Below are 12,340 nucleotides of genomic sequence, written 5' to 3' on the forward strand. Positions count from 1 at the left end.
TTGTGTCTTTATTTAAAATGGACACAGCGGTAGCAGTGAGAAGTTAATGATTTAACGGATCAAAAGAAAGTTATCTTGAAGTTCTTTTTAATCAGTTCACAGGAGCGCCTTTGATGACTAGTGAACGATGGGAACAGAGAGGACAAAACATTTCCATATGCCATTATTAGAAGCCAAGAAAAACCATATTTATGTCTTTTCCCTTCATTTCAGCAACACAGTTGGTTAGCACAGGTTACCTTATAGCAAAATTTTGTCTGCATGAATTTTTCATCATGCTAATAAATATATTAATGAATGAGACTCATTTCTCCCAAAAATATAGACAGAGAAAAGTGCTACAGTAAGTCTCACACTATGGTTTAAGTACAACTATGACACTTACACACACATGGGTGTGGATTGCAATAAAACAAGATAGATTTCTTACAAAGGATCTTGCTCCAGATGTGAAGCAATGTTGAAACTGTTGTTGTATCACACCATTTCTTCTCACAGTCAATTCAGTTTCACAAAATGTGCTAATGCTGGGGTATTCAACTAAAATTAGCAAGGTACACATACATAAAATTCCTTGAATACAAAGGTCCAGATAAGCAACTAACATGATAGAATGGAGACAACATTTACTTTTTAATGCTTGATTAGTTTAGGGCTATAAATAAGGCAGTTTGGTTATGTCTTGTTTCATAGTGGTGCTTCCACTGTTTGAGCCACTTTTCCCACTTGTTACCACATTTGACTAGTGCCGTGGACTCTGAACTGATGAAATCCAAACATATACATCTTTGTCCATTCAGCTTTAAACATTCGTTGTCAACTTTCTTTTGTTTAAACAAGCCATGTCAGACCAGAGAGAAGGTAAATAAAATGAAAATCTATGAAAACTCTTGTTTCTGACCTAATGTCTCTAGCCCTGTACTTCTGGCCTGATGAGTTGCCTTCAACTAAATAAGTTATATATATACATGTGATTGGATAAGCAGCAACACTGGATCTGCAGATCTACAGTAGCCACGATGGTTCATGTTTAGAAAACTAGTCTCTTTCACTTTTCTACAAATTTTTTTTCCGCAAGTACTCAGTTCAATCCGCTCAAATACTTTGCTGGGTCCTAATCCGGACCACCAGCTGATGAATCCTGTCATAGTGGCTTGCTGGGCTTTTATTGGCTCAAATGGTATTAAGAATATGCATTGCTCCAGGATGGGTGTTTATTCCCTGGATTGACCCAGCAGTTGGTGTTTCCCCAGACGGATCCACAGTCAGACGCTATGGAGTCACACTCTTAATGGAGCTTCACTCCTCTATCTCCATCTGCTAATGAGGGCCTCATGATGGGACTTGGACTAATCAGATAAAGCTCGGAGCCGTAGGGGGTTTCAGCATCACCAGAGGCAATAGATACAACACTTAGCAATGGATCACTCCCGCCACCCAGAACAATGGGAGCATTTAGCTATTAAAAGGTTTTGACAAAGCTGGAAAATAAGAAGCCTATTCTATTTCCGCTGTATCCTGCTGATCATCAAAGAGCCTCAGTCAGCCTTTAACTTAATGGCCAAACTCTCACAGGAGCTACATGAGATCACGTGACACCATATGCCTGACTTCCTGTGTCCCTGAGCAGGAGGATCAGGTGTCAGTCTCCTATGGTTCTGTGTGAAAGCGCACAGTGTAAACACTCCAACAACACATGCTCAGGACAACTGCTCAGGTCTAATCCGACCCCAAGACATGTATTTATAGACTGTGATAGTGCTATTATCCCATAATGAAGTACAAAAGTAAAGCTGGTGCATTCAGCAAAGCCCAGCTCAAACAGTGAAAAGTGATTTGAATCACTGTAAGCGCACACAGAGAGCAGCCACTCACTCATTTCTCTGTAGTTGGAGAACCAGCTCCATTCCCTCTGCAGTAATCTTGATGTCTACCTCTGAAGGATGCTGAGGATGTAAGACAGTTTTGTTATTATTTGCTATGACCATACAAAACACCTCTATATACAGTATTTGTTTAATATCACCCGGTTGACTTGTTTAACTTTTAACAAGTCAACCGGGTCTCACAACTCGCAAAACTGTAACAACACGATCTGTATGAAAAGTCGAGGCTGAGGTTAGGGCAGGGTTACTGTTTGTATCTCTTCTTGCAATCATATGAAATGGAATAAAATCAAACCACATTGCCGTCATTTGTGAATTCATACAAATGTTTTGTCGCAATATTGCTTTTAATGGTATCTGTCAATTATTTTTTTTATTTCAAGATTTTTTATTGCAATTTACACCACATGTGGAAATAGTGCACAATAAGGAGCTGAGTTTGATTAAACTGGCAGATGAGTAATACTTTTTTTCTTTGATGTGCTAGCAAAATTATTGTTATTATTATTATTATTATTATTATTATTATTATTATTATTATTGTTATTATTATTAATATAAAAATTAACTACTCTTCTGATTTGGGAGCTTGAGCAGATATGACTACTACTACTACTACTACTACTACTACTAATAATAATAATAATAATAATAATAATGCTGTGTTATTGTTATTGTTGTTGTAGCTCTAAGTGTAACTACTCTCCTGATTTTGGCCTGCATTTATTCTGTCCATTACTGTTATATCTACTGCATTTCTATTTTATTTTATTTTTACCTTCGTGTGTGTATGAGCTGCTCTTCTGCTTCTGGGGTTCAGCCACTGAGGGTAAGTCACCTCATAGCGCTCCAAACTGCTCAGCACGCCCGCGTGCGCTGATCAACCAAAACACACACACACACACACACACACATTTATAAGCAATACACAGCGGTGCATCTCTTAAAGTGGACTCTTCATGGACACTGTTTCCTCCTGTGCTGGAATGAGCACTTACCTGTGTTCTGGCAGAAGACAGTGCATTGGAAAAGGAGAATGAAATAAATGGTGGAAGGGCACGCGCTGTGTGCTGGTGATGTCGCGCGGAACACACAGCGCTCCTCACGCACGCGCCTCGCCATCCTGTCCCGTGCTACAGCAGATCCACAGTGACTGCAGTAAACACACACATACACACACACACACACAGACACACACAGACACACACACTCAGCGACAGTTATCTGCTTCTAACCCGCGCCATGCTTTATATGTGTCATATGCAAACCGGTAAAAGCCACGCGTGCATCTCCTCCTGCCTTTTAGAGCAGTGCGAGCTGCCCCCGCCCTCCCTTTTCTCTGTCTCTATCTCTATCTCTGTCTCTCTCTCTCTTTGTCTCACCCACGCACACCCACACACATCCACACATCCACACACACACGCTCACACACACAAAGCGGCGCGTGTGCAATGCCATTCACAAAGCTCCAGACATTCTTAGTAGGAATAATAATAATAATGATAATAATGTCTACATATGCACAGTGGCTAGGTGTGCTGTATTGCCGACTCACAGCTCCAGTGTCCTGGGTTCAACCCTCAGCCTGGGTTACTGTCTATGTGGAGTTCTCTCCATGTTCACATGGGTTTCCTCTGGGTTCTCTGGTTTCCTCCTACTGTCCAGGTAGGCAGGCTGGCTGTGATAAATTGCTCCCAGGTGTGAATGAGTGTGTGAGTATGTGTGTGCATGATGCCCTGTAACGGACCGGTGTTCCATCCAGGCTGAATCTCTTCTTGTCGCTTATCTTTTTTATCTTTAATATATGTCTTTCGATTGATATGATTATAATGTACCTACAAAAAGATTTAAGGCACATAATGAGACTGTAGGGGGACACAGTGGCTTAGTGTTGCCTCACACCTCCGGGGTTGGGTGTTCGAATCCTGCCTCCGCCCTGCGTGCGCAGAGTTTGCATGCTCTCCCCGTGCCTCGGGGGGTTACCCCAGGTACTCCCAGTCCAAAGACATGCACTGTAGGTTGATTGGCAGTTCCAGGTTGTCCATAGTGTGTGAGTGGGTGTGTGATTGTGCCCTGTGGCGGGTTGACACCCTATCCAGGGGGTCCCCTGCGTTGTGCCCGAGTCCCCTGGGATAGGCACCAGGCTCCCCATGACCCTGTGTAGGATAAGTAGTACAGAAATGGATGGATGGATGGAGTTGGACTGTATTACCTTTTAGAGTAAAGCTTCAAAGGCACACTACATGCACCTTTCTATAGATAAAAGATACATACTAATGTTACAGAAGTTGTATGCTTGGGGGTACCACACCAGCGACAAGAAAGGTATAGTTCAGTACCCTTTTTATTTTTTGTAAAAGTCTACCTGCCACTTGGGCACCGCAATATGAATATACTGGAACATATCTGTTATTGAAATATCAGTCTTTCAATGATGTTTGAGTAGCTTTTAATGCTATAAAACACAATTCCTGCCTTATCTGTAATGAACGACCGATTTTAAGACATTAATCTGAAATGGGCCTGCGGCTAAAATGGACCTTTCCCCAAAAAAAGATGTTGCATTGTCAACATTTTACAGGTTTTTTTTATTAATAGATGGGCTTTATAAGTGAAAATTAGATGTAAAAATTTAATGTCAGGATTCAACATGACTCAAGGTTTGCTTCACAGCTACCCGAAAAAGGCAATGCCACAGCCTCCTTACCACCCTCTCACCAATTAAATCATTTTTTACATGTCAGGCACTGTTGTGACAACTGTATAAATTATTTGCAAGAGTTGGAAATGGAAACTGAAAGAGCTAGGACATGAAATCTTATCTGGTCCTTCTTCCCTGACAGCCGAATAACAGACTTAGCAATAAGAATTATATCATAAACAACAGTAATGGCAAACTGCATTAGAGACCACACATTCCCAGTTTGGAGGTCACTGTCCTCAATCAGTTTGTAAGTCTACATTAATAGTCACATTTGTTACTCCAAGAGATTTCCATCTTGGAAGTGGGACAAAGCCACTGGCATCACTCTCCTACCCTGAGTGGGATTTCCCCAACTGTAAATGCTGACAGTACTGACTTCCTTTTCATAAAAAGTTTGGTAGGAATAGTGTATGATGCTCATTGTGTAAGAAAAAAGAGAGTCCATGTGTTACGGATGGACCAAATGCTACAAGGAAGCTGCAAACTGACATTTGGCTACCGAGGTCCTGCCTAGTTTTTTCAAAACAGAACCTCATTTATTCCGTCTCTGAGCTCCCATCGGTGTGTGAACACTAGATGAGATCTACATGAAGAGCAGAGCTGCTGAGGCTGCAGAGACTATCAGTGAAGACACAATGCTCTACAGTAAACTGAACTATGGACTGACCCCTGATCAATAGATGGTGGTTAATCCTTATCAGATGAAAGGCACTGTGTGTGTCTGTGTGTAACGCACACTCGGCCACAGGCTGGCAGGTAACTTTAGGTGTGTGTGTCTCAGGGTTGGGTGTGGGGGTTCAGGTTGGGGTTTTTAGTTGAGAACCTGTTTCATCAAATGGTGTGAATTGACATTAAAGGGGGGGTCAGCAATAAGTCAGAACATGTTTTGTAATATTTGGCAAAGTTCTCCCTAGCTGCAATGATGAAAAAAATTGTCTATCTGCTGCCCCAGGTTTTGAAACAAACAAACAAAACCCCCAAATGATATGCACCACCTACAGTAAACCAATCAGGACACAGTCTTGAGTTGCCTGTGAAGCTTGTTGCCAGACAAATCAGAAAGTTCCACCTCCAGCATTATAGCCTAGGTAGAATGTGTGCATGTTTAAATGCAAACATATTTGTTTCAGTGGTGTGTTAAAGGTAACTTCTGCCAAATTTGCTGACTGCACCTTTAAATGCATCGGCTGGGACACCCAACCCTGCAGCTAGCATAATAATAGTGGACCTCTTACAAATCCAAACACAAAACCACAATATGCCAGTGTGTGAGTAAGGAAAGAGATGCAGATCAGATCGCTCAGACAAGAAGAAATGTGATTATAGGTACAGAGAGAAACCTGCTCTTTACTGCCACCTACTGGAGGAGATTTAAAAATTCACTGTCAGTTATGACAGCAAGAACCGTAGTACTGTATTATCCAAAATGGTGCTTTAATTTAGTACATCAGCACAGCTATGCTTAATGCTTCAGCAGCATGTGACTGAATTTTCTGTCCCAGTACTGACCTTAATACATTTGCAGATAAAACTTCATTCAGTGCAAAATGATACTGTGCCTTAACTATCAGTAAAATCATAAATATTATATTTTCAAAGGGCAGTTATTATTAGAATTTTTTTCTGTTAGAATTATTATGAAACAACAAAATGCAATATTTGAGTGTGCCATGAAACGTGTTGTTTGTACTTTCCAAAAGCTAAACAGTCATTCATTCATCATTAGTAAGTGTTTTATCCTGCTCAGAGTCACTGTGAATCTGGAGTTTATCCCCCAGAACAGTTTACATGAGGCGGGAATACACCCTGGATTGGACACAAGTCAATCACAGGGCAGCACACACACACTTATTCACACCTAAAGGCAATTAAGTAGCCAATCCATGCTCTGGAGGATTGGCTACGTAATTGGCTACTTCGGGAGGTGGAAGGAAACTGGAGAACCCAGAGGAATCCTACAAGAATCGAGGTGGGGATCATGGCGCTGTGAGGCAGCAATTCTACCCATTGCACCTAGTGCCTCCTTAAAAGCTAAACAAGAATACTGTAATACAATTTCAAAGGACTTTATATTCTTACGTTCCTTGCATATGTCAGGGATTTGGATGTTAGACTCAGAAACTCCCAGCATCTCACTGTAAATAAATTGCAATATAAAGTTTTTTCAAATTACACAATTTCACAAGCATCTCAAAATCTTTGAAATTCCATAAGCAGAGATAAAATACAGAAAACACAGATTTTTTTTTATCAGCATTTAATTATAAGCATCATGTCAAGTACATTGTCATTCATATGTATCCATCCATTTTGTGAAAATGTGCTTTGGTATTCAACAGGTCACAATTCGTACTCTATGAACAATGGCATTCGATGTTCTTTCCAAATGCGTATGAAATTCATGTTAATCAATCATTTATTATTAAAATATACCACAAGTGGAAAGTAGACCACAGAATTGAGCTGCCATGCCTTATCAGGCGTATTGTGTTGGCTGGAAATAATGCTACAGAGTATTTAAATGTGGCAGTAGTGTTTAAACACTGAGGAAAGCAGCTGCAAAAATATCGGTATCTGGTGCTTTGTGGTATAAAATACAGACGCGCCTGAAAGTAATCCCTGAGGTTTCCTGAGAAAAAAGTCCAAGTGTTGTCACAGTTTCGGTTTCAGGTCCATCATAAAACAGAATCGTTCCTGCATATTTTAACAGACAGCATCACGGATAGCAACATGTGTGTAAACTCATACTGGGGTTGGAGGGGGAGGTCAGGGAAAAAAAAAAAAAACACCATGACAAGTTTTCCTATTGGCCTGGTGTAACAGTGGTGGCCTTTTTTCCCCAAAATGAATGATTCTAATATACAAGTGTGCAAGTATGAGTTACAGTATGAGATTTTTCTTACATGAGATTTGGTATAACACTTTAACATGGCGACCATTAAGTATGTAAACAACAAAGAGGCGTGTGTTTTGAAACACAGCGAGTGGGTAAACACCCTGAAAACATGAGGTAGATGAAAAGTAACAGATAAGTTTGTTGGAATGGAACAACACAAAACGAGAGTACATACCAAAATATAAAGATATTATCACACAAATGATTTTACACATAAGCAAAAACCCCCAGTGTTCTAACCGATCGAAGGATTCAGAATTAAACCGCTCATGCTATAACTATCAAAACCCTGCAATCAATGAGCAACCAAGCAATTTCAAGATACTCAGAAGATATTTACAACAGTTTATCCATAGTCCTTTTGGTCTCAGGTCATCAATAGTTTTATAAATGTAAAAAGGTTTAAGCACGGGGAAAATCTAAAGGAAAGGACTTACATGAGCATCTTACATTTAACGAAGCCCGCGGGGAGGAAAGGGTGGGCGACTAACAAAGACGGACATCTGTGATCATACACATAAATTAGACTTACACTTAAATACGTATATTGTAAGAATATAGATTTGGTTACAGTAATACAGTATTTTATTTTTCTTTCAACATTCATTATATCTTTGGAACTGTACATCACACATGCCTAAATGCTCCATGAACCATCAGGTAACAACCCTTGTCCCGCTAATCCTTATCACAAACCCTATACTGGTTTTCAATCGGTCCTCTCACCGTAAAGCAGGCAGTGTGTTTTCCTCTACCGATCATTACAGTTTATTTTTGGATTTATATCAGATGCCGTATTATTTTCCAGATATTGGCGCCAACTATAAACGGATCATTCTGTTTCTTTTTGGAGGAATTAATTCAATATGGTGTAGATGAGCATAATCTCAAAGGGCATCTGAGGATTTGGGAGGTATAAGCTGAGGTAGCAATGTTTGCACATGTATTCAAGTAAACATGAGGTTTTGTTTTATCCAGATAAAGCGCAAAAAAAAATCGATACGTTCTGCATTGTAACTGTAAGAATCAGCTATAACATTCATTCTTTCAAAATAGTAGGTACCACAAGGAACATTCCATAGTTAATATTCAGTGAAGATAACTTACTGTAGCGACAGGAGGTAATATGGTTTTATTAGACCAGGCTTATTTTAGAATCTTTACTGATATTTTGTGTGTCATCTATTGCAACTCTCCAAGTCTAATTTGGTGAGGTATGCATGCGCATGTGGCTGATGAGGTTTCTTTGTTGTGTAAACTTGCCCCCGCAGACATGACACTCGTAGGGCTTCTCTCCCGAGTGGACACGCATGTGCTCGGTGAGGCGGTACTGCCGTGTAAAGCGCATGCCGCACTCCTCGCAGGCAAACGGCTTCAGGCCCAGGTGACTGCGCATGTGGCGCGTCATGGTACCACGCTGCGTAAACATTTTGCCGCAGATGTTGCAAGGGAATGGTCTCAGCGTGTCCAGCTCTTTGTACTGCTTCAACGGGCTTTTATCTACAACCTCCAGGGTTTCTTGGGCACCAGTAGTGGCAGGATCTTCGTCCCCTTCCTCTTTGTCCTGGCCGAGATTCACATCTGCATCCGTGTGAGATTCGACATGGGAATTTAGGCTTTCTGAAGATGGGAATCCTTTTCCACATGGGATACAGACATAACTGTTGTCCTCCTGAGTTGGTTCGAGGTAGGACTCCTGTCTGTAGACAAAGTTAGGGCTGGCACCGTTGGATCCTCCGTCTTGTGGCTGCTCTTGGGAATTTTCTCCGGCATGGTTTTGGCCTACGTGACTTCCACCTTTGGTTGCAGACACATAACCGTTGACGTTGCCTTTCCTCCTGGAGCGCTCTCTAGAAGGCGTCCTTCTCCATTCCTGCGTTCCATCAAAAGCATCCAGGCCTCTGGTCTTCTCCGGGGAGCCCTTTCCCTCCATACCTGACCGGAGAGTATTGGCAGTTGTCTTGGAAACAGAGGACTGCGAGTATTCCTGCATGCTGCTGATGTCATTATTTACAGCACGGCGAGAAGAGCTCTTCTTGGTCAAATCCAGCCCAAAGCTTTGCTTGCCGCCCGGGCTGCGTTTGTTCTCGCCATTGTGTCTTTTCTTTGGAGGGACCATGTTTGCATATACTTCGATGTCAGATGAAGTGTCTTCTGCCTCCCGCTTGACCAAGTGTTTTGAGGCAGGTGAAAAAGGCAGGTTTTGGGTGCGTAAAGAGCCCTTGCAGGACGTGTTGCTAGACTCGAGTTTGCTGGTACACAGACTCGCCAGGTCGTGGAGCTGGAGGTAGTTAGCGACAGTGAGAAAGGAGCTCAGATTCTGCACGCGCTCTGTTCCCTGACTCTCCTCACATAACTTGCCAGTGTAAATGAAGTCCAGAATTTTCTGGAACACGGCTGGCTCCACCAACTCGGCATCGAGATGGATGAGGTTATCGTGCAGGACGAGGGACTTGAAGTAGCTGCTGGCGGCGGCAAGGACGCTTTTATGAGCTCGAAAGAGTGTGTTATCCACCATAATGACGACATCACATAAGAAGCCCTTGGAGCGTTGCTGGTTGAGCTGCAGCAGCAGTTGGCTGGCATAATTTGAGAGCTCCATCTCCTGCCCTTGATGTTTTTCATTGAGGTGACTACACAAAAAAAGAAAAAAAAAGTACAGGGTTATTATTTTTTTTTTTTTTAAACAAAACACTCAAAGTGAAGTGGCTATATCTGGAATGTGCTGTTGCAGGAACATAATCTAAAAACTAGAAGACAGGCTTTATTGTCACAAATGAAAGTACAGCACATTGAAATCATTTTCGTCACAAATTGTGTTAGGAAGCTGGGGGCAGAGTGCAGGGTCAGACATGATACAATGCTCCTGGAGTAAAGAGGGTCAAGGGCCCAACAGTCATAGCTTGTCGCTGCTGAAATTTGAACCTCATGACCTTCTGAAGAGTAGCCATCAGCCTTAACCACTGAAAATGGTGCATGTTTGCATTCTTGAGTTCAAATCAGCTGTCCTGACGTCCTGTAGCAGAGCTGAATAATATATAAGCATATTACACTTTTCTATTAAACAAGGAATGTAAGTTTACACTTGGCTTTTTGATGTGACTTGAATATTAGGATTATCCATATAAAAATATAAATTGGGTGGAAATGTATATTAAATACATTTTATCCACATTATACAAGCATAGATGCATCAGCCACATTTGACAACCAGAAACCCCTCCTGAAATATAATGTCAAAACGCATTTACATAAAACAACCAAAAATGAGGAATGCCACAGGTAGTTAGTGATCAAATGTACTGCGCTGATGTGACGCAGCAACTGGATTTCAATCCAGCTAACCAAAAAGCCGCAACCAATAATACATGCGGTCAAAATCTTATCAAGATACAACACAGATAAAAGAAATGACCAGGGTCTAAATGAGCTCGCTTTGCAATGGGCAGTAGCTCAATGGTCAAGACTCTGCGCTGGTGTTCGAAAGATTGGGAGTGTGAATCCCAGGACTGCCACAGATCAAGACCCTTAATCCTCAATTGCTCGGATTGGATCCTTTGGATAAAATTGCCAGTGAATGAATGTAAATGGAGGAACACATGGGGGTTGGGTAGAAAGTCTTAAAAGCATTTAATATTTACTGACTGATTTATGTACTTTTCATTTTGAGTCCAAAGTGTGTAACATATAAAAGATGAAGAAGGTTGAGCAAAATATTTATGACAAGGAATTAAACATAAAACTATGATCATTGCTACAAGAAGTGAAAGGGTTATTTGACATGAAATGTTTCAGAAACTCGAAACCAGCCTCCCAGAGTGGGAATGCGTGCGTGTGTGTGTGTGTGTGTGTGTGTGTGCTGTGGCTTAGTGAATGCGGAACTGCGGGTTGTAAACACTAATCGCCTACAGGCACTGAGCCACAATAGCAACACACTTCTTCTACCATCGAGTTACGACATTCTTCACGACATGAGCACTGCAGCGCTAAACACAGCATTACGCTTTTACACACCAAATGATAAAAACGAGAAAAAAACCCCAGACTAGCTGGTCGAGTGAAGGAAAAAGCAGTCCCACCTTGCCAGGCTGCTGAACAGAAATGTAGGTGGCTGCTGCAGGAGGGCTTTACTCGCCTACACCGAGCTCAGTGTGTGAAAGCTGTCCGTCTTCCCGGCCAATTTCACTCCCCTTTCATTCATAAACACACTTTAAACTCGCCCTCAGAGCGAGCTTTCACAAACAAGCACAAATACAAACACACACACTCAGTTTTGCTTTTTTTAAAAAATATACCTTTCGAACAAGGGCAGGGGTCCTCGTTTCTCGCGTCGTCATCAAAACGCCATCTTAGCAGCGTGTGACGTAGCGCCTCGTAACCCTTGACCCAATTGGATAGCGAGCCAGCGAGCGGCACGCGCTCGGCTGGTGGGGCATTGTCGAGGGCGTGGCTAATGCCGGAGATGGGTGGGGGAAAATGAAGACCCACCCTAAACCAGAGTACGCAGACCTCTTTCCCTATAGAAACTCATTTCTGCCAGGTAGAAAAAAACAAAACAAAACAAAAAAACATGCATAACATATTTTTGTTTATTTTTAGCAGCAGGTTTTTTTTGTCTTATCTCTAAATCTGACTTCTTATCTCAGTATGATGTAGTGAAAATAATGTCCTTTTTAAAATCTTATTTAGTGCATAGCTCAAAGCTGTTTAGGTAGGTACCTAATAAATAGACACATCATTCATAATTTTAAGACATTAAGTCAGAATTCTGAGGTAGATCAAGATTTCAATATAGGTCAATTTTTTTGTATAAGTCAGAATTTTATTTTTAGGATAAATAAGAATTTTGCTGCT

At 41.5% G+C, this 12,340-nt stretch overlaps 2 protein-coding genes across 3 annotated transcripts in view; both read right to left on the reverse strand.

Annotated features, from left to right (window-relative positions):
• Positions 1 to 3,232, reverse strand: part of adam19b (ADAM metallopeptidase domain 19b) — a 29,366-nt gene extending 26,134 nt beyond the window's left edge. Inside the window, exons 1-3 of the mRNA XM_026918083.3 lie at positions 2,885 to 3,232; positions 2,665 to 2,762; positions 1,876 to 1,946 (exon numbers count right to left, since the gene is read on the reverse strand). Coding sequence (XP_026773884.3) covers positions 1,876 to 1,946; positions 2,665 to 2,762; positions 2,885 to 3,008 — 293 coding nt within the window. The 5' untranslated portion in view covers positions 3,009 to 3,232. The remainder of the gene's footprint in view (positions 1 to 1,875; positions 1,947 to 2,664; positions 2,763 to 2,884) is intronic.
• Positions 3,233 to 6,823: 3,591 nt separating this feature from the next.
• hic1l (hypermethylated in cancer 1 like) lies at positions 6,824 to 11,922 on the reverse strand. 2 transcript variants are annotated; one of them, XM_026917406.3, is made up of 2 exons: positions 11,782 to 11,922; positions 6,824 to 10,119 (listed from the first exon to the last, which is right to left on the reverse strand). In XM_026917406.3, exon 2 carries the CDS (start codon positions 10,086 to 10,088, stop codon positions 8,688 to 8,690), a length of 1,401 nt encoding a protein of 466 aa, XP_026773207.1. In that variant the 5' UTR covers positions 10,089 to 10,119; positions 11,782 to 11,922; the 3' UTR covers positions 6,824 to 8,687. The 2 variants fall into 2 exon arrangements, with proteins under 2 accessions (XP_026773207.1, XP_026773208.1); XM_026917407.3 differs by lacking the exon at positions 11,782 to 11,922 and adding an exon at positions 11,566 to 11,775.
• Between the last annotated feature and the right edge of the window lie 418 nt (positions 11,923 to 12,340).

The sequence above is a fragment of the Pangasianodon hypophthalmus genome, chromosome 7 (assembly GCF_027358585.1).
Source record: "Pangasianodon hypophthalmus isolate fPanHyp1 chromosome 7, fPanHyp1.pri, whole genome shotgun sequence".
Lineage (NCBI taxonomy): Eukaryota > Metazoa > Chordata > Actinopteri > Siluriformes > Pangasiidae > Pangasianodon > Pangasianodon hypophthalmus.